The sequence below is a fragment of the Python bivittatus genome, unplaced genomic scaffold (assembly GCF_059951505.1).
Source record: "Python bivittatus isolate LINGU-HERP-01145 unplaced genomic scaffold, Pbiv_v1 ctg000610_np1212, whole genome shotgun sequence".
NCBI lineage: Eukaryota > Metazoa > Chordata > Lepidosauria > Squamata > Pythonidae > Python > Python bivittatus.
The window spans coordinates 9,126,555-9,148,872 of record NW_028277088.1 but is presented as its reverse complement, the minus strand read 5'-3'; the positions used below and the strand labels follow the sequence as shown (position 1 = coordinate 9,148,872).

The 22,318-nt window shown below is 35.9% G+C and overlaps 1 protein-coding gene across 1 annotated transcript in view; it reads left to right on the top strand.

The window, feature by feature from the left end:
* The window catches only part of LOC112541205 (receptor-type tyrosine-protein phosphatase N2-like), a 202,215-nt gene that overhangs the window by 18,008 nt on the left and 161,889 nt on the right, over positions 1-22,318 (top strand). Inside the window, exon 3 of the mRNA XM_088150524.1 lies at positions 14,874-14,953. Coding sequence (XP_088006650.1) covers positions 14,874-14,953 — 80 coding nt within the window. The remainder of the gene's footprint in view (positions 1-14,873; positions 14,954-22,318) is intronic.

The following is a 22,318-nucleotide window of genomic DNA, read 5'->3' as shown; positions in this document are numbered from 1 at the left end:
CGACATGTCATATTAAAAATGATGTGTAAGGGAAAAAAACAATGTCTCTCAATATTGTAATAGAGTGAGGATTATTCAATCAAGTTCACTAGCAGTTGGTTCACAGAAAGCATTCAACCATACAGATTTACCCATGAGAGTTAAACATGCAAAATGTTTAATTCAGAGGCAGGGTATACATCTGGAGTGTCTGTCAGTACACTGCATGTACCTTCTAGTTGGTGGGATATGAGCAATAGTACATTGGCTTGCAAAATAGGCTCTATATTAGAGGTCCTAGGTTGCATAAAATCGTCTGAGCATCCTTGGAGTAGAACCTGGCTTTACTTGCATTTCTAGGATACTGGCCAAAATGTATCAGAAATAACCAGTATTGTCTTTAAGATTGTTATGGAATGCTGCTTGTGGCATCAGGACAACTACAGCTGGTATCTTGGTCTACACTTCATATTAATAAACAGTATTATGTGAAAGCCTTGATCAACCAAAGCCAGGATGAGCAACAGAAGTCCATATCTGTAGGCAAATTTAGGTGGAATATGATATGATATTGAGAAAGAGGAATACCTGCTAAAAAAGCATGAATTAACTTATTTATTTATTCTTGAGATTTGTAAGGCTGACCAATTCAAACAGTGTGACTCTGGGTAGCGAACAGCATAAAAAACAAACAATAAACCAAAACCAATACTCACCATATATATTAAATATGTACAGTAGATAAATACAAAATATATACAATGGCATCCAAGCAATGCAACTAATGAAAAATCGATGTGTTGCGTGTCTGTGAAACTAAGGGAAAGGATATGAATAAAGAGAGCTTAATTTTGTGAAATGGAATAGATGCAGGATAGTGAAGGTGTACGTTTAATTATGTATAAAAGGCATAGAGTGTATGTCAGAAGATATGAATTGGTGTTGCCTTGATTGTTATGGATACTTATGAAAGTAGGTATCTATTAGTTGGTGATAGTTGTGTGTTATGTTCTAGTGAATCGTAATAATAGAAAAACTGGATATGGGTTTTGGGAAAAAGTATGTAACATAATGCATGCGATTGGGGTGTTTGTGGTATTTTGTTAGGTGACATGAATAGATGGGTGAGATGGAGAGTATGTAAAAATGTCATTTGGAAAGTCAAGAATGAATGGTAATGGTGATTGCTTAGTGGGTATCTGTTACAAAAATATATTTTTGTTTTGAATATGTGGTTTAAGAATATGTTTATTCATACATACACATGGCAAAGGAATTAATATTAAACTAAAAGCCTGATTGATTTGATTGTCTGTGATAAAAGCCTGAAATAATTAGTGGAGGATCCAAGAGTGATGGGAGGTTCTGAAGGAGGGTTGACCAGCTCTTGTTAGTGTCAAGAGTGGATCTTAGGGGAAACATGGACATGGAAGAAAAGGAAAGAAGTAAAACAGAAGGAAAGTAAATGACTGCATTTAAAAAAATGAAGGAATCCATTATGAAAAAGTATTAGAAGATAGATTGATTTCCCATGAGAATGAATTGAAAATGGATACAAGAAAAGAGGGTGTAAAAGCTGTTTGGAACAGAATGAAAAGAATTACATTGCAGGGTGCCACAGAAATGTGTGAGTTAAGAGGAAATTTGAAAAAGAATGCTAGGTGAAATGATGATGAGAAAAAGGCTGATGATGAGGAAGAAATTTATGTAAGAAAATGTCTGTTGAAAAAAAGGATGAAAAGAAATATATTGCACAAATACATATAGCCCCCCCCCGCCAAAAAAAAGTAAGTCAGAGAGGAAGGAAGGGTTAAGAATAAAAGAGACAAAGAAATGCAGAGCAATTTTGATGGAAATAAAAAATTACTTTGGAAATGTGTGAAAAGAACTAAACAAGGAGCCTCCAGCAGAGTGAATGGAATTAAAAATAAAAGCGATGAAATGATTTGGGATGAAACTTGTGAGGGAATGCTGGAAGGAGTATTTTATTTATTTATTCAATCAGGCAATGACTTCCAGTAGTTTTAGAGATTGTGCTGGAATGATAGTGTTATGTAGAAGAATGGAACTGAAATGAATGCTACAAATGTTAGTGTCCAAGAAAATCTTGATGAAAAGGAAGTCATAAATGCTGTGAGAATATTGAAAAAGGGTACAGGTGGTAGGGGTGCAGGTGGAGATAGTGGCAGTACATTAAAATATAGATCTGGTTTGCTTATGGCGTGTCTGTGTGGCTTGCTTAGGGTCTTTGTGAAGGCTGCAACTGAATGTGATGCAGAATGCAATTATTGTTTCCTTATACAAAGGGGAAAGGAGCAAAAACGAAAGCAAAAACCACAGGATGATTAATTTGTTAAATGTGCCCGGGAAGATGTTTGGCACAATTCTGATCAAAGAAGGTGATCAGTGAGCAAAATTTGGGAAGCCAAGCATGGCTTTATGCTGAGTAGGGGGTAAGCAGACCAGATTTTGTTCTTCAGCAGGGTTGTGAAGAGTTCTGTACCACTATTAAATTGAAGTTTGGTTGCAGAATGTGATGTCAGTTGTATGGCAGGGACATAAAAAATACATGAGGACAAATGGAATGCTTGGTGAATTATTAACTTTTGAGCAAGGGGTAAGACAAGGATGTGGAGTGTCCTCTTGGTTGTTTATTGTATTTAGGGTTAGTATAATACATGCTTGTGGTGAGTTTGGAGGTTTGTTTGTTGGGGACTTGAATGTATGCATATTTTTTTGCTTTTGGCTGAAAACCAAAATGATTTGCAAAAAATATTAAAAAGATTGCCTGATGAACTGAGGAGTTTGGATCTGAAAATTAATGTATCAAAGATCAAAGTAGTTGGCTTGCACCGGCTTGCAAGAGCTGTTTGTTAAATTTTCTGGAATTTTGTCAGCCACTTGAGAACAGAGATGAACCACGATGCCTAGTGCTGTTTGGCACTAGTGACATGGCGCAGCGGTGGCAATGAAGCTGGCACAGCCAGTTCTTAACATATGCCAGCACGCCACTGGGTTTATGTGTCTGCGAAACTAAGAAAGCAAAAGGATGTAATAGATATGAATGAAGATGGTCTGATTTGTGAAATAGAGTTGATTTAGGGAAATGAAAATGTAGGGAAATAGAAGGATTTATTGCAAGTGTGTGTGTGTGTGTGTGTGTGCACATTATTTTATTTGCTTTTGTGTATTATTTTGTTTTTGCTTTGATTGTTACTTTGTTCTGTTGATAATTGTCTTGGGCCAGCCTGTTGGTTGGGAGTGCATGCTATACAAATGAGAAAGTAGCAAATAGGTGAATTTGTGTACATTATTATTAGTATATTTTATCTCACCTTTTTAATATATGACTCAAGGTGGTGAACATACTTAATACTCCTGTAAGGTGGGTTGGGCTGAGAGAGAGTGACTGGCCCAAAGTCACCCAGCAGGCTTTCATGCCTAAGGGAGACCTAGAACTCACAGTGCCTGGTTTCTAGGCCAGCACCTTAACCACTACACCAAACTGACTCTCTCTAACAGAATTCTTACTAAAGATGGGGAAATGGAGAAACATTGAGACATGGAAATGCTGCTAAAAAGATAATAGGTTGCATTAAGGTCCATTCTGAAGAATAAATGTTTATCAAAAGAAGTAAGAAAAGGCTTACAGTAAATAAAAAGCATGCTTCCATACACCTTGTTATATGGAACTGAAAATTGGGTATGTCAGGAGAAACATAAAAGTAAACTGAATGCCATGGGAATGGATTGTTTAAGAAATGTCTACAGTAAAGCAAAGAGAAATAGCATCAAGGATGAATTGGTGCTGAACAAATGTGAATTGAATACAAAAGTGAGTGACTGGTACAAAAGAAGTACACTGTGGTGGTTTGGTCTTATAGTGAGTATAAATGAGGATCAAATTTCAAAACAAATATGTGTAAAGGAAAAGCGAATGGGTTGACAGGAAGGGAAAGATCAAGAAAGTCATGGCTGGATAGAATTCAGGAGATCTTGAAAAGGAGAAAGGTGAGAAGTTTAAAGAACAAAAGACCATGTATAAAATAGTGTATGGATGTGGTAGAAGCAAGGATGGACAGAAAAGTATGGAGAGGTATAGTGAATAATATTAAGTTAAACTAGATTTAGCTAGGTTCCTTTTCTTTTTCCATATCTCCTGCCTTTAATTTTTTTGGCTATTTCTTACTCCCTTTTTACTCTTTGCATGATGTGGCTTACTCTGATGGAAATAGTGTGGTAGGTATGTGTGATAGAGCTAGAAAAAGTGTACCACTGTTTAGATATTCAACATGGCCTGACTATGATCTTCTTAACACTGGTGGCAAAATGCAGGGCTGTTAGTGGATGTCCAGTCAATACAAAACAGGAATGCACTTTTATTCCTGCTGGTGCTATCGCATGCTTCAAGAATATGGTGGCAGAGAGAAATAGTTTACATATATTCCAAATCTGAGATTAGTTTAAAATAACCCTATGCAACATATATCAACATAAATAAGAGAAGACTGTATACTTTTCCTGAAGTGTTCATAGTTCTTCTGTGCAATATAGTTTTTTCTGTGTGATCAGGAATCCTGTCTTTCCATGGCTTCCAGTATTTTTGCATATTTTTAATGTTGAGGAAGATTGGGAAAAGGAAAACTACATTTGTCAGATTTAAATAAGAAGAGAATCCATTTAGCAGAAGGAACAAGAACTGCTAAATAATATTAAAGGCCAAAGGCACACCATCATGTTAAGATAACTGATTTCCTAAATGTGCAACAGTCTATAGTATTGAAATTTCTTTTTAAAAAGAGTATTTCATACATTGGGTGTTTGATAGAATAAATGTATTGCTAAGTTTCATGTTACAGTATCTATTGCCATTATTAACTGTTTATGCTTTGGACTTTATATTAAAATACTGGTTGTGGTTAATCTATTGTGGTAATGGTTACTTATTTGTAAAACAAATTCCATTATTTTGTATTACATTATTAGGGATCATTAAAGGAATATTAACATGCTGATATAATTATGCAAGCGGACAAAAAATGATGATAGGTCTGATTTTATAATCCAGCTGTGAATGTCTATGGCCTCTGTTGTTTGATTGCTGGGCCAATAGAATAGGAAATAAAGGTGGGTGTTATTTAATGAGTAGGTATGGAGTGTGCATTGGAAAAATGTAGCATTTCTCATCTTCAGTCTTCACAGAAGGAATTCAAGCTTGAAATAAATGTGCTTTATTCTGGACTTCCAAGCTTTTCCTTCCATTGAATTAATTTTATAGCACATTGTATTCTACATACTTAAATATAACCACAAATTCATTGAAGTATAGAATCATAGAGTTCAAAGGGGCCATTTAGGCCATCAAATCTAATCCCCTGTTCAGTGAAAGAATCCAATTTAAATCATCCCCAATAAATGGCAGTCTGGCCTCTGGTTGAACATATCCATTGAAAGGAAGTTAATTATATCCCTACTTCCATTGTTGAACTGCTCTTAGTGTTAGGAGGGTTTCCCTAGTGTCCAGTTAGAGTTTGTATCCTGCAGTGTGGGATAACAACAACAACAGTGATATCCTTTCAGTTTCTTGAAAGATGCTGTCATATTCTCTCCTTACAGACCTCAGTCTTCTCCTCACATGTCTAAACATAACCTGTTCCTTTAATTTATCTTTGCAGTACCGAGTTACCAATCACATGACTATCTCTTTTGACTTGTTCTTAATCCATTCCAATTTGTTGCTTCTTCTTAAAATGTTCCATCCAGAACTAAACACAGTATTGGAGGTGAGAGTTGACCAATGCAAAATACAGTGGAGCTTTTACATACCATGTTTTGAGTTATAATACAACAAAGCATGAAAGAAAGGCCTTGCAGAAATTTTTCATCATTTATGAGGTCCAAATTGAAAAACTAAAGTGACTTATTGAAATCTATTACTGATGTTATTTGGTGTACTCCTTTCAACTCAGTTTGGAAGCAGATGTGAGGGGGAAAAAAGCTGCCCTTTTGCATATCAAATGTGCAGAAACGTGATTGTTGCTCTGAGCTGTAGAAGGCTTATGCAAGAAATTATTATCACTAGAAAGACAAAATGTATTCTAAACCAGTTTTTACAAAGTATGCATAAGAGCAGGCTGCAATATGAGAAAGTAGGAAGAGTCCTTGAATTAAAAAAAACTGGCTAGCCCACAGTCTTGCCTCTATTGTTGGTTTGTAATACTGTCCTATAAGTGGTCAACCATATGCCTATGGAAACCTATCAGCAGGGCACAAGGGCAGTAGCTTTTGAACCCCAGCAGTTTTCACAGACATGCTACTTCTAGAGGCAGTATAGGTACCATCATGAACCTTTCCTTCTTTCCATGTGCTTGAGACTTCTATTTGATAAATACACTTAGGATTGCTCTGAAAATTGTATATTGAATTGCTGTGTTACAGTAGTATCTTTTATGGAAGTGTAAAGGCTTGGCTGGTGGCTGTCATCTTGTTATATAGTATCGCCTGAATAACCTAATCACCATTTCATAAAACTCATTCATGCAGGATCTAAATGCTGCTACAATATGTGGTGTTTCCATTTCAGCATACAGACAGGTTATGACACAAAACATGTTGATTGTGAAGATGGACATCTAAGGACATGATTGGTAATTTGAATGCAGAATGGTGTGAAACCAGTTTATGTAACTGAACTTGCAAATATATAAAATTCAAATGTTGTAGTTGTTAGATCTCAACTAATTCTTGTACAATTTAGATATTTATTTATGTATTTATTAATCAAATTTATACACTGACCATCTCACAATACAAGTGACTCTAGGCAGCTCACAAATAAAAACCATAAAAACAGTAAAAATCTTACAAAAATGTACAAAGTTAAAAGACGGAGAGAGCTTCCTCAAGCCACCAGCCACCCTCAATGCTGTGAACCCCCTTGGATCCCCAAGCTAGTTGGCAGAGCCAGATCTTCACTCCTTTGGAAGGCCAATCTCAGCTCTGGGGGCAAGATATTCCAGGGGATGGGGGCGACGGCAGAAAAGGCTCTCCTCCTAGGCCCCGGCAGTTGAAATTCTTTAGCCAGCGGGGTCAGTAACATGCCCTTCCTGCTGGACCGGGTGGGATGGGCCAATGAAACCAGGACGAGATGGTACCTCAGGTAACCTGGGCCCATGCCATGAAAGGCTTTAAAGGTCATGACCAATACCTTGAATTGGACCCAGAAGCAAACCGGCACCCAGTGCAGCTCACTCAGCAGAGGTGTAACATGCACAGCCCTAGAGGCATCCATAACTGCCCATGCCACCGCATTCTGCATCAGCTGCACCTTCCGGATGCTTTTCAAGGGTAGCCCATGTAGAGTGCGTTGCAATAGTCCATATACTACTGATATGCTACTGTTACTTTTTATAATGTAACCTTTAGGGTTTTAATCAACAGACTCTTGCAAAATACTTCAGAGAGACAGTTAATTTCACAGCACAAGAACCATCTATTTCTTTTCATGAGTCAATGATACCAATAGGGATGCTGATTGTGAAAAGCCTTCCTTCACACTCAATATCTGGCCATGATGGGTTACAAGTTAGAAAAATTGAGATAATCTATCATCTTATAGTTGGGTGACCTTGACTGGCAGTTTATTACAATAGTTAAAGCCAAAACTGTAATTAAAATTATCTTGTAGTATATCCAATTATACTTTTGTAAATTTAATTTCGCTAATTTTGAACCTTGTTGTAAAAACTAATAGAAATAAGCAATATTTTAAAAAGAATGAAAAACATATATTTCAGAAGGACCAAGCACATATTTTCATTGATTTATTGATTATGTGTCATTAAGTCAGTGTCAACTGTTAATGATCACATAGATAGATATTCCCCATAACAATCTAACCCCAAACTGGTTTTTTGGGTCTTCCAATGGTGCACCCATCACCACTGTAACTGAATCCATCCTCCTTCTTACTGGTCATCCTCTTCTTCTTTTTCTTTGCACCAAGCACAATTTTAGAGGTAGGAAAAGTGATTATATGCCCATTATTAATCTTATTTTTTGCTAAAGAGATTATATTAAATTATTTCATGATGCAGTCTACAAATTTCCTCACCCAAATTGCTGTCACTCCATAAAAAGATTTGCCTTAGCAAGAAAACTAAATGACAGTTCATCAAACATAAAATGTCTACTTCCCCACTACTTACTATAAATCCTTCATCTTTTTCTAGATAACCCACAATTAGAAATGATAAGTGATTTTACACACTACATGGTGTCAGATGAATAGAAAAACAGAGCTCCTTAGGAGCCAAATTCACATCTCAAACACAATTTCTTATATATGAGGGTCGACTAATGGCTTAACTAGTGTAAGGTCATTGCCTTCCAGAAGAAATTCATTTCTAAAAAACCATAAGAGAATAAAAAACTTAAATAAAGTGTTGATGTTGCCAACCAGATGATTTCTAGTTCATGATCCCCTTCTGATATAGCCAATGTATATTGTACATCTGCTTAGCATGATATTGGAGAAAGGCTTGCTTTTTAATACTTTTTAACTATCTATTCAATAACAAGTATTTAATTTTTTTTTTAAATGCTGGCTCCGGCAGCTAGTTTAATATTAATGGTAAATTAGAAACATGAGGCAAATATTAATTTTCTTGGATGGTTAATTACATCCAAAATTGTTATTAAAATGTTTACCCATTTTTTGCAAAAAAGCCCCAGTAAAATTGGATGTAAAGGACTCCTCATCTGTTGCTCTCTTTAGTAATTCCCAAACTTCTAGGATAAAAAAAAAGCAATCAAGAAGGCAATTCCATTATATATACTGTATAATTATATATAATAAATTATTCATACACAGTGTTTGAAATTCTCGAATTGTTCTCCTTTCTAATTCATATTACTGAAGAATCAGTCAATATAGTGTATATGTATGATGAAATTATTTTTAAAAAAATCAAGAGGAAGCTAAACTCAAGTTTCTGTAATTGATTATTTCAGAACTGAAACACAGGGCTCTGGATTTGTTAGAAACAATGAATACCATGTCAATATATATGTAATGGATTCCCTTTATTTGGTATTAAGGTATCACAGGTTCAAGTGAAATTGTCATTTTGACTATGTTTTTTTTTAAAAAAAAAGACATCTCACAAAACCGGCATCCCATTATCTTTCTTATTTCTGCCTTGCACCATGCTTAATCATCACAGGTCCTGTTATAGTCAATGAAGTGATTTCCTGGAATCTATTTGATGCAAGTTTCTGTTTTTTAAAAAGTCTGAAAACCCTATTTATTACTATAAGGCTCATGTGAACCATCTTAAAATGAACAGGAACTCATTGGATGAAGCTGCCTTTCCCATTATGGTGCCCTCCTTATATCATGGATTTCAGTACCTATAATGCCATCCCTTCAAGGTCGTTGAGACCAGGAAACAGATTCCACAAAAAGACTAGAATTAGGTTTCATTTAGATAGACTATATTAACAGAATCTTGGAAGTCTGATCATGTTTTTCCTTCCCTCCCTCTTATACTCCATTGAGTAAGGGTAGAGCCTGCTGGAGTGTCTTCCTAATATCACCTCCTTTCCCAGGGCTTAAGGAGTGCTTCTACCCTTGTTGTTTCTGTAATGGCTTCTGCATATTTTCTTCAAGTCCACCTCCTTGGCTCTCTCTATATAATATAGAGCAGGTGGCTACATTGCCTGCGTATTACAGGAATATTTGAAGAGTGTTTGGTTGAGAAAGGCTACTTCAGCTCATTGTTGAATAATTGCAAGGAGAATTGGGCTCCTGAACTTCATACTCATGTAGGATAGAGAATTTTAGCAATGAGGTTTGTTACACATGGATGAGGAAAACTGTACCCACTGAAAAATTCTTTCTGTATAACCATTCAAAACACAAGAAACTGGCCTCATTTCATATTTAATCATGACATTTGGAGATATCATAATTTTAGAATAATGTTTCTTCTTTCTGCCACTCGTTCTCAGCTTCATTGCTGATAGGAAGTTAGCTAAGTCTTCAGTACATACTTCTTAAATTCTTTTCCACTAGGGGGTATAGCAGACTGTCACTTCATTTCACTACAATCTTTCTTTATATTTTATTAATGAGGATCTACATGAGGAAGAAGTGTGGCCATCTGAGATTCAATCCATAATCTATAAGTATTTAAGTGGTCTCATTTATAAAACTAATTGTAGCACTACAACTCAAATGATGCAAACAATTTTGTATTGATTGTGCAGCCATGCTTCCCACCTAAGTTACCTTGCTTTTCAGTTTGCTCATTGATGAGAAACTCATATTCTTCCATTTCATGTTAGAATTAGCAAAATACTAATGCTGACATTGGTGTGCTGCCTAAAGGGATATGGAGAAGGAAGGAGATCAAATTAACTCAATATATATGACCTTTCTTACAAATCAGCTAACAATATACTAGCAATTCATAACATGACCAGTATGGTTATATCTTCCAAAGTTTTCTTCTGTTCAAAATTAACCTATGGCTGATATGGAGGTAACATACTGTATGATTTTTAAAAATTATGATTTACTATAGCAAGGTTTGTAATAATTTTAGTGTATCGTGAATGCTTTGAGGAAATAGCCTTGAAACAGCACTTGGACACCAGGAATAGGTAACCTATAATCCCAGGACAACATGGAGTTGGAACTTCTTTTTGTGACCACTGGAAATGCTTTCAATCTTAATTGTCAAAAATCACTGTCATGAAAATACTCCTACCAAGTCATAGCATAAGCTATGGTTTAAAATGAAAGAAAAAAGTCCTAAACTCAGCCAAGTCCAAGAGGGGAAAAATAGAAAATCCTGTCTCACCCAAGTTTGTTACATGTCTCACCACTTCTTATCATTGCTCCTTTGCCTTTGCCCTCCCCCACAAATGTTGGTTATAGCACCAACCACCAAAACGCTGCCTTCCTTTCTCTAAATGAAGAAATTATAATTAAGAATTTAGTTTATTCCTGGCAAATAATCAGGGGTGTCCAGAGGGTATGGTCAAAACAATCAAGATGGTAGTCGTGACATTGTTCATTGTGATTGAAGCTCTGATGCAACACATATAAAAAAACAGATGGAGCTTCAATTGCACTGTTACGGCTGCCATCTTGACTTTTTTTTTACTATACCCCATTGATACCCCTGCAACTAATATATTCATTTGATGATAGAAATAATCATGTTTTGAATAAGAAGGATGTGAGTTTTTATCATCTCTGCTCTCTGCAATCTCCTTTATAGGGTATTTATCTCACTAAATAAGATAATTTACTGTTTAAATTGTTATGAATCCATGAATTTTTTAAAAAGTACTTTTTGACAAGTTCTATCAATAAACAATAAATTGATATTGTTATGTAATTCTCAAGAATGACTAAGTCTCTTTACTTGTCTCTGCTTCATGGATGCTATGATTCATTTGCTGACTAGGCTTTGTTGTCCTATATTTATGACCTATTTTTTCATCTACACAGTTTGTTGATTTGTAATGTTATCTGTCTCAAAGGAGGCAATGCTCTTTATTAACCAGGCTGATCATGGATGATGTATGAGAATAGTTTGTTTGCAATGAAATGCATCTCAGGTCATAATATATCCTTCAATGGAACTTTAAGAGGGGTGTCAAAACAATTGTGGGCAATTTTAGCCAGGGGTGGTAGTAATACTGAAAATGTTGTCAAAGTAACAGAGCAGTATCTTGTACCACAATGCTGTCTCTTTTTTAAGCAAATTTAAGAATGATGAGATCCTTTTTTCACATTTTAATTAATATTAAAACTACCTCAAGATTTATGTTGCCCTAGTTTTCATTGTGTACAACATGGGCAGCCATATTCACTTCACTGTATCCTTACTGGGTGGAGCTGTCTGGCACTTCCTTCCTTTTTGATTGAACTCAGAGCTTAGATAAATTACCATTTTGGTCTAGTTCTGTAAAGGGAACAACTATTTCTTGTTGGCATCCACAGTACCATCCATAGTATGCAAGCTAGGCAGTGAACATGCTACTGATATTAGATGTTGCCATGTGGCAGAATGTGGCCCACAACTAATAGGTAGAAGAAGCTAATGGGACTGGTTATATATATATGCTAGCAGTATGGTCTCCCTAGAAAAGGATTGTGCTTTATATATTATGAGAATATCAGGGATAGCCAACCCCCCCCCCCAAACAAATAGATCATAGAACAAATCAATCCAGAATTCTCACTTGAGGCACAAATGATCAGGCTCAGTTATCATATTTTGGATACGTTAGGTGAGAAATCTGTAATGCTAGGGAAAAAGGAAGGAGAGAAGAGGATGATCGGCAGCAAGGTGGATGAATTTAATTACAGTGATGCTGGGTGCATCATGGGGAGATCTAAAGGACCAGGTTGGGGACATATCTTCCTGGAGAAGGTCTACCTATGTGATCACTAAGAGTTGATACTGACATGATGGCATATAATAATTCATAATCAATATTTTGTATTTTATATAAATTAATATATAACAGGAGTCATAGAAATACAGATTTCCATAAAAATCTCCCTACTCCATATTTCAGCAGTTGTAGCATTTTTTCTTTTTTTCTCAGAGTTCTGGGTGCCTCTTATCCAAACTGCCACATTGTCTCTGTCTTTCATTTTTTTTTTTTTTTAATAAACTATATGTGTGGATATTACATCTAGGACAGAATTCACAAAAGGAATCCAAAGTGATGTATAAAAAACAATATTCAGTGGAACAAATTTGATAAAAGCAATTGACAATGAAGAAAGCTTCCATAAAACAGTCCATACAATAGTTTAAAACAGAGTTCATTTAGATGTGATAGAAAAGACTGGCTTGACCTAGAGCTGTTCTTACTGACACTTATGTCCTAGAACAATCAGCTCTTGCAAGCCAGTACAACCTGGCTCCAGGACACCACTGGTCCTGGTTCACTTAGGGCTTCATAAACTCACATCAGTCTCTTGAATTGGCCCTAGGAGCTCACAAGCAGCCAGCAAAGTTCTTTAAGAACAGCAGTTAAGTGGCTCATTTTGTCCCATATGTAGCAAATGGACAACTCTGTTCTGTATCATTTGCAGCTTCTAAACAAGTTTATGGGTAGTTCTGTGTAAAGAATCTTGTGGTAATCCAATTGTGAGGTTATTAAAATATGGATTACCAGGTGAGTCATAGCTGAAGCATAAACTGAAACTGGACAGGACCATTCCTTGTCCCTGAGGCCCTCTGTGCTTTGATTGGAATCAGGAAGATCACCAAGCCATTCATCTGTCCCTTCAGATGGAATGCTACATTATGTGTAACAAGCCACCTTCCTAATTATTAACCTGAAGATCATCTATTCACAGCAACTCTGACTTACCTGAATTCAGCTTCAGTTTGTCGATCCTCATGTAGTCCAGTGGTTCAAGTCTACTTTTTCCATAATAGGGATGGAATATGAGAATCTGGTAGGTAAATCTCTCCTTATGGTAAAAGGAGGTTGAATGGCCCAAGTAATAAATAATAAATAATAAACCATAGCCTGCAAGCAGGTGCCAAGCATTTGCACAGCTTCGCCTGATTCAGGTATAAAAGTGAATAGAGCTGAGTATCATCTGTATTCTGAAGATGTTTCCCTCCACATTTCTGAATGACCATCTGTGGTATCTCCATGTAGATACTGAACAGCAACATAAACATTGTGGGGCTAAAATAATATTCCACTGCCACTCTCTAGTGGCTGTCCTAATAAGTTATGGAATTTAAGTCAAGCATAGAGTGGACATAATGTGTCTTCTTTTAAATGCCATTTTTATTGCCCCCCTCTGAATTTTCCATTAAAAGCCTTCAATGAAATGTAGATTGGAGGCTTTTGACTATTTGCTAGAGCAAGGGTGGGTGGGGTGAGGAAGAACATTCTGGGTGAGGAAGATGTTTTCTGTTTCCATCTTTGACTGATAAAAGTAAGGCATTAAAAAAAGTGTTAAGAGTTTTCTTCAACTATACTAGTAGATCATTAAAGGAAAAGAAAATGTTTACGAATTAATTGGAAGGAGAAATAGGGAAGGAAAGGAAATTGTGTGTATGCCCATGAAAGTTTACAGAGCTTAGAGACCGGGTTGATGTTATTCTTAATGTTTGAGATATTTGCCACATATATAGTGTATTTTGTGGTACTTATAAAATTCTGGTGGCTTTTATTTACTCTTATAAAAAAGAGTAAAATTGGTTCCTGTCTTAGGCAGCAGCAGTCCCAAACTCAATGGTGAAGGATGAATTTTGACCCCTTCTCAACAGTTACAATGACATTACCTGACATAACATCCTCATGACATCATTGAATAAATGATGCAAAGAACATACTAGCATTATTTGGCATATGGGCATAAGTATAAAATTCACCTCTTTTGTGCAATAATGCCTTGAAACACACAACATCATTTTGATGTCACTGTAGCTTTTTTCAACAGCTATCACCAATTTCAGCAGGTGGGAGCATGTCTGGCCTTGCTGGGCCCTGCAACTAAGCAGAGTCAGGTCTGGTTAATACTTAGATGGGAGTCCATTAGAGAATACCAGGACTAGAGGCAAGACTGATTTTTGTTTTGTAATGAATGAAAACTGAACCAAAATGGCCTTTCATTCTGTTATTTTTTTCATTTGTAATGAAGTTTTGCATCCTAATTTTAGTGAGAGAGTTAAAAATGATTTACACATTTAAAAATAAAAAATAATTAAAATTAAAAACGATTTACATATTTTTGTTCCTGAACCTAAGAAAGGGAACTAAAAGGGAATTGTTATCCTTGAATAGATATGTGTTTTGTCTTTCTTGGTTACCAATTTCTTGCTTCAACTCCCTTTTTGTAGCGTGCTGGGGCCGGCTGTGACCTTCAAAGTGCACCCAAATGCCCTTGGTATCACCACTGCTGATGTTGTCAAAGCAGCAGGTAAGAATCCTTCTTTTCGAATGCAACCGTTCTCCACCTACCATTTAAATTAGAAAGACAGTCACAGCAACAAGAAGACTGCTTCTCACCAGAAGATTGATGTTTAATGAAATAGGCTTTTGAAGGGGTAGTGGTAGCCGAAATAGAAAATCTAAGTGTAACATCTCTCATTCAATTAAAAATGCCTGACACTTCCATGTTTGTGAAAGAACTGAATTAGACGGAGAGTGAGCCCTGGATTTGGTAGTGAAAGAGAACCCATAATGTTGTGTATGAAAAAAACCCTACTCTTTAATGAATATTTGATCTTGGTGACCTCCAACTTATATAGTTGCATAGCACAAAAGAAGAATGATTACAAAGAAGTTTTTGTTTCTAGAGTTTAGGGGCCATAAATGTGTTTTTGCTGTCAAGTTAATTTAACAATTCCCATGACCTACATATGGTAAGTACTGTAGATCGACAACTAAACCTCCTTGAAAAGAGGCACAGCAAAGCACTCTAGATTTGATTATAGACATTCTGGAGTCTAGCCTTGATTGTAAGTTGTTTTCGTATCCGAAATTGTGCTTGGAATTCTTCTTGACTATGTTGAGGGGCCCTGTGCTTTTTATTGGCTTTTGTTGGTATAAATTAATTAGGAGTTCACTGCTGTCTCTGTGTTTTAGCTTATAAGGGTTAGCATAAATATATTGCATGAAACGATCAAGAGCTGAACTGGATGCTGTTTTCTTGTTTGTGTTTCTAAAGTCCACTGTAATTTGTCTCTGTATACCTTCTACAAATGGGCAGCCATTGTATTTAATCTCTCTCTTGATATTTTCATAGTTCAGGTATCATACATCTCTTGTGGCTGCCTCATTTGCCTCCATAACAGCCTCTTGGCCTAAGAATGAAGCTGCCTAACATAATCAAAGTGATTTTAATCAGCAAGAACAATCTAACGTTATAGCTTATAGAGACTTTATCGGTATTGGATTTTGCCATTGCCAATTTTTTTGCTAGTGCTGCAGTTCTTTTGAAACTCATTTGTTGGGGAAACCATGTATGGTGGGCCTGTAGGGGCCTTTACGGTTTCAAAGCTGCAAGAAATAGAAGGAAGTATTTGAAGGCACCTTGAACATTAGCATCAAGGTGACAAAGGATAGTCCAGCATAAGTATCTTTTAGATTACATACCACATTTTATATATAATGACGAAACTTTGTGCATAGTCAATGTACAAGCAACTTGCAAAGCAAACAGATGTGTAGGATGTATAATCCAGCAGCCATTGCAAAACAGCAGGATATCTTTGCAGTCGTAAACTGACTGGTGTTATTAACTACTTGGGTTCTTTTTCATAAAAGTCAGGAAGTTTATATAAGTTTTTGGGTGGATATTGATTAAGAAAAGGATAATGTATTTGCTGTTCAAAACACTGCAAGTCGAAAAACCTAGTACATTTTCATACTTGATTGCTAGTAGATAGCTGTGTATGAATCTTGATAATTTAAAGATCCTTCAAGGCCACTTTTTATAAATGTAGGATAGCTGTCACTTCTCTATGGAGTTGATTAAGCAATAGCGCTGATAGAGGAGGAAAGGCTAAGAAAACTTTTTTAATCTTGCCAACATAAGAAATGTCTACTTGCTATAAATATGGAAATCATTTGTGTTATGACATGTACAAAATTTGCCTTAAAAATGGTGAATGACAACAGGAGAAAAATATGCTAAACTCTAAATCTATTTTTTTTCCAGATATCCCTGGCTCCAAATTCACTTCTTGTTAATTACAAATTGAGTATGGAATTGAACTTACTGATATTAATCACTTGTCTTCCTTAGCCAGGAAAATATTTTCTGGCTTAAAATTGGCCCTTATAATCTGGTGGAAGTCTTCTCAGGTTTTTCCATCTCTTCTAGAAATTGACTACTAACAGTATTTAAGCACAACTATACTTAACAAAAAACAACAATATGCATTCATTTAAAGGTTGTGTCATTTATTTTCCTTTGTTCTTTAGGGCTAACAGAAATGTAACTTAGATAGCTACTGTCAATAAGACAAAGCTTCTCTCTGTGGGACAGTCCTACAGATCCTGCAGATATATTATAAGTGTAATTAGAATTTACATAATTGCTCTGCATACAGCAGTTACTTTTGGGAATTTTATCCTTAAATTACCTAACTATCTACAAATTATATTAAATTGAATACATGTCACCTTGGGGTACATCTTCTTCCAATGAGTTTTCAAGGAAACAATAAGCTTATTAAAATGGCTGTAGTTAATAATGGAAGTGGCAATATATGAAGACAATTATGAAAAATCATAATCTTATGTTTTACTTAAATTTTCTGTTGTTTTACCATCCTGAATTAAAACGTTAATTATATAAGGCCCCCAAATATATTAAATGCTGTGTTTTAGGATGATGATAGTATCTTTGTCTACTGTAATGCAAATAAATTTATTTATTTATTTATTTATTGAATTTATGTAGCTGCCTGTCTCACTTGCATGTGACTCTGGGTGGTGTACACAATTAAAACGAAAACTAAACAAACAACACAATTCAACCATTAAAACCAATTAAAACAGTTAAAAATAATGTCTAAGTGTCCATCTCAACATAATATAGCGTTTTAAAGCTTAATTGATGAGTAAAGCTTGGTAACTTAGCAGTGATAAATTCAGATTAGGAATTAATTGCTAATCCTTTATCTGGTCCAGATCATTAATTTGTTCAAGTATTAATGCAATTTCTATGGGTTCCCTAACATATACATATTTTCTCTTTTCATTTTGGTGAATCACAGCATTTTGCATGATGGATTTCCCTTACATTTCTAATTAGGGGCAGCCTTTACAATTTGGGTGGGTTTTTTTCCATAGGGAAAAAAAACATAGGGTATGTCAAGCTTTGCATGCTTCAGAAAGGATACAGAAGTGCTTTGAGACTCACAAGTGTGCAGCACTTTTCTGCTATTTATTAAAGCAGTCCACCATTTTTTCAACTCCTCTGCGTGCTTGAAAAAAAGTGCTGCTGCTTTAAGGGTCATATGAACAGTAATGAATTGATTTCCTTAAAGCAGCAGTGTCTGTTTTTCAGGCTCACAGGAAACGGCTTCAAAGCATAGCAGTAAGATTCTTTGCTCACACAAAGCCTGAAGCTTTTCTGAATAATTTTCGAAGCATGCACAGTCTGAATATATCTTTTTCCCGATATATTTGTACATTTATGAATTATCAAATTCAGTTTTGAGTATTATTCACTGCATTGGCAGTGACAATCCTAAGGAAAGAGTAGAAAAGGTATAACCAAAAAACCTGTTTTTGAGGCACCATTGAACAACCCTGCATATAATCATCAACTGATTATTTTTTAAAACACTTTAAACAATTTTTAAAAAATTAATTCAGCTGAAGTTGAGATCTATTTTCAAACTGATTGAATTCCAATGTTGACTTTTTAAAAAACAATGAATAGTTAATATACATGAGCATTGGAAGAATGAAATTCAGCAGGTTTTATTTTACTTTATGTTGTGTTTAGTCAATTTGCAGCTGTTTATACCTACTAGGTATTTGATATTCAGGTTTGGCTGAAAGTATACATCTTTGAAGAAGATGGGGATGGAAATAAGCACACTGTAAAGCTATAAATGATTGAAAATCACTTTAAAGCATGCATAGACAACATCTGCTAATTCTTTATGTGATGGTGCCTAATTTGGCCTCATTTCATAAGTGGCACCACAGTACCATTTCTCCATGTTTAGCTTCACTGTCATTAGTTAAAGGACATACTGTGGGCAAGCTGTTACTAAAACAGTTGGCACAAGAGGGATGAAGCCAGGTGAGGAATGGGAACCCCAATCCTCATTAAAATCGTAAGAGCGAACATGGTGCCTAGGAACTGTTCTTGGAAAATAGAGCAGTGTCAATATTTGAATTTGGGTCAGCACCATCATCAGGAATGTGGGTACATGTAAGCAACTGAGAACATTTTTTGCTCTCTTCTTGTGTACTTCATTATGAATGTATCATTCTGCATTTCTATTTATGTCTCTAAAGTGGCTTATAGTATAATGTACAGCCCATGTACTGTAAACCATTCTGGACAAGTTCTTTTAGCTACGAATTGATACACTACCCCAGAGAGATTATGATCACTTTGGAAGGGTTCTATATATTTACCCAAGGGGGTGTATAGCATAGCATGAAGCCATTAATTTGGATAAATCAAAGTCATCCATATATCAACTTGTGGCTGTTTAGTATAAAGCCACTATAGTTACAACAGCTGAAAGCATGCTGTTTTTAAAACAATCCTTCTACAGAAGGAAGCATTGGTGACTCTTTTCAAAGTAGAGGTGCCAGAATGTCAAGCCAACATGGCCACTTTAGACTCTTTTGCAAAACACAGCAGTGAGGACCTACTGAAAAGTTGCTCTGCCTAAACCTGCTCCTATTTAAACCAATGTGTCCTCCTTGTTCTTATGAAAATAACTTCATATCTTCAGCCAAACTGCAGTTAGTGCCTTAGCCAAGTGGCTTGTCATGAAACTGAACAAGCAGGAAAATCTGCAAAATAAACATTCTTGGTTTGCTGTTGGTAGGAAACGAAAGTGTATGGTGTAATTACATACATCACTCCAAGCTCATTTTCTTTCCCAGTTCAATAGCAGAGCTATGTGGTGACAGCAGTCGTAGAAATGGGATACTCATCTAGTCGGACTTTTAAATCTTTCTTCTTTAGTAAGGGCAGGTTTGATTGGCAAGAGATCATGCTGCTGTGATGTTTAAAACTCTGTAACAGGCTGACAAGCAATTTTTGTATGCTAGATCCAAGAAAGTGTAACTCTTGCCAAAGCTTTCTACTTGTTTTAGATCAGTTACAAGAAGGTAGGCAAAAGCTCACCCATTACTCCTTCCCAACATCTAAGTAATTACTTTTGACAAGTGTTTGCTAGCGAGAAGGTCATAACTGTCAGCATATAAGATTTATGCTAATCTGCTCAGCTGGAGAAGACTCAGGTAGTAAAGTTTTCATTATTTGCATTGACAAAAAATGGAGTCACAAATATGGATATCATTGTCATGAATTATGGCTGTTTCATTTGGAGATATGATGGAGAAAGATATTAGCTGCACATTCTGTAATTAGTGAATATCGATACATTAAATAATATGTTTGGTCCTTATTCTGAATTCATTTTGGGGGGGGGTCAGCTAAATAATTTGTATTTAGAGCAGTACACAGAAAGCATTTCTATAGAACCCCCCCCAAAAAACTGCATATAAATGAAGTATGATTACTTACACACACGTTTTGCTGAATTAATTCTCAGCTCTTATTCTTAAACTTCCATTCACCACCTACAAGAGAAGAGATAACACAAATTTGTGTCTGCCACGTATAGACGACTTTCTTACAACTTCTTTTTTTGCATCCAACTTTGGAAGGGAATGAATCCTAGCGAGGTCTGTATCCATGGTGGCCATGGATATTCTTCCATTAACATCTACAGGTGGGACTTCTTTATAATTGTATGGTTTCAAAGTCTATGATAGGTAGAAAAATAGGCATACGTGGAATTTGCATCGTTCTTTTTCTTAGGGCTATACATATCTTTACAGGAGTGCCGAGCTGTTGAGACTTCAGTCAAAGCATTTTTATGAACCAAAATACTGAGGTGGAACAGATACCTTATTTGAAAACCACAGCTTCTGAACTTATCCACTGGTGGCATGTGAAATGACCAATTGAAGTAGAACCTTTGTTGAAAAAGTTTGCAGATGATTTTTTTTTTTTTAATGCCACGGATTCTTATGAGGAACAAAATCTCACTAGACACTTTACATGAGGGAGCATGTCCAGTGTTGACTGAATTAATTAATTGTCCAGAATATTTCAGATGAAAGGGTGATAATCTATGATACAATAAACATTCTGGGTTTTTAGCATGCTAAATGAGAGACAGACAGACCAAGAGGGGGAGGGAAAAAAGCAGGATATCCCTTTATGCAGACCTGATATTTGTTTCTTATTTAATATATTTTGCAAAATTTTTATAGTATGAATTGTTAGGGTATTCTGCTGTAACCATACCAGCACTTTCTCTTGGTATATATATTTTTAGAAATAAGCAACTAAGGCCTCCATGAGGTTTGTGAGGATTGTAATGTGGGTGTCATTAGCATGCATGCCTCTCTTCTCATGACATAGTTAGATCAATAGGAGGAGTTGCGTGTGATGACACTTTAACATTTATTAAAGGTGGATTGTGCCATTATTTCTTTTAAATTTAAATAAGTTTTGCACACTAGCAATACCTGCCTCATTATAATTGTAAAGTACGAAAAGGTGAAGCTGGCATAAAGTAATCCTCAGTTTTCCCAATTAATGAATTTTCCCAAGAGAATGAGAATTAAGGGGAGCGGAAAATTTGTAACAATATGTGTGGTGGCTAATGCTTAAAAATAAGTTTTCATTATCAGGAAAAGGTGTCGGTGATGGTAGGATAATGGTGATCCATGTTGGTCTTAGAACATGGCAACATTGGAATACATTTGGTTTTTTTTAAAGTAATGCTTCTTTGGGAAACATTAAGAATGGCACATAACAGCCTTTTTGCTAGTAAACACTCTATATAGAGAGAATTTGCCATAGAATAAGGCAAACTCACACTGACAGCTTTTGATTACAAGTGGGGGTCCCAGTTTTCATTAGGGCAAGGGGTGGTTTACAGGTTGGCGCTGATGTTGTCTTAAATCCTGAGAAGATTACAGGCAGAATATTGATTTGGTTCTTCTCTTTTCTCTCCCTGCATCCTATATCAATGACGTTTTTCCTCCATTATTTTTTCTCCATTGTAATCAATGGCATGCTAAATAGGAGTGGGCAGGGAAATCCCAAATCCTGAAATAACTCTTCAGAGTATATTTTAGCTCATTACTCCCTTGAATGAAGACTATTGATTCATTTGATTACTTCGTCTACAGCGCCTTATTTTGGATACCATCCTTTGCTCCTGTTAAATAGAGATCAATGCTCCTTTGAGTCTGTGCATAGTTTGCTAGAGAACAATATGGAAGTGGCATGTCCATCTTCTGGTATATTTTTTCAACTTCCCAATCTATCTTATAGCCTTGGGGTTTCCTGATTCTCAACCATCCAGAACTAACCTGGTCTGACCCTTCCTAATTTGTTGGTTAGCCAGGTACATCCACCAGCTGTGACTTGCCCCTAGTATCACTCCCTTAAAAAGAGAGAGAAAGTTGTCTTTGTTACATTGCTGCACTAATTTTATTCTTGTCCATTAGTCTAAAGGGTTGAGGCTTCACTTGCACAGTCATGGCTACCATATTGGCT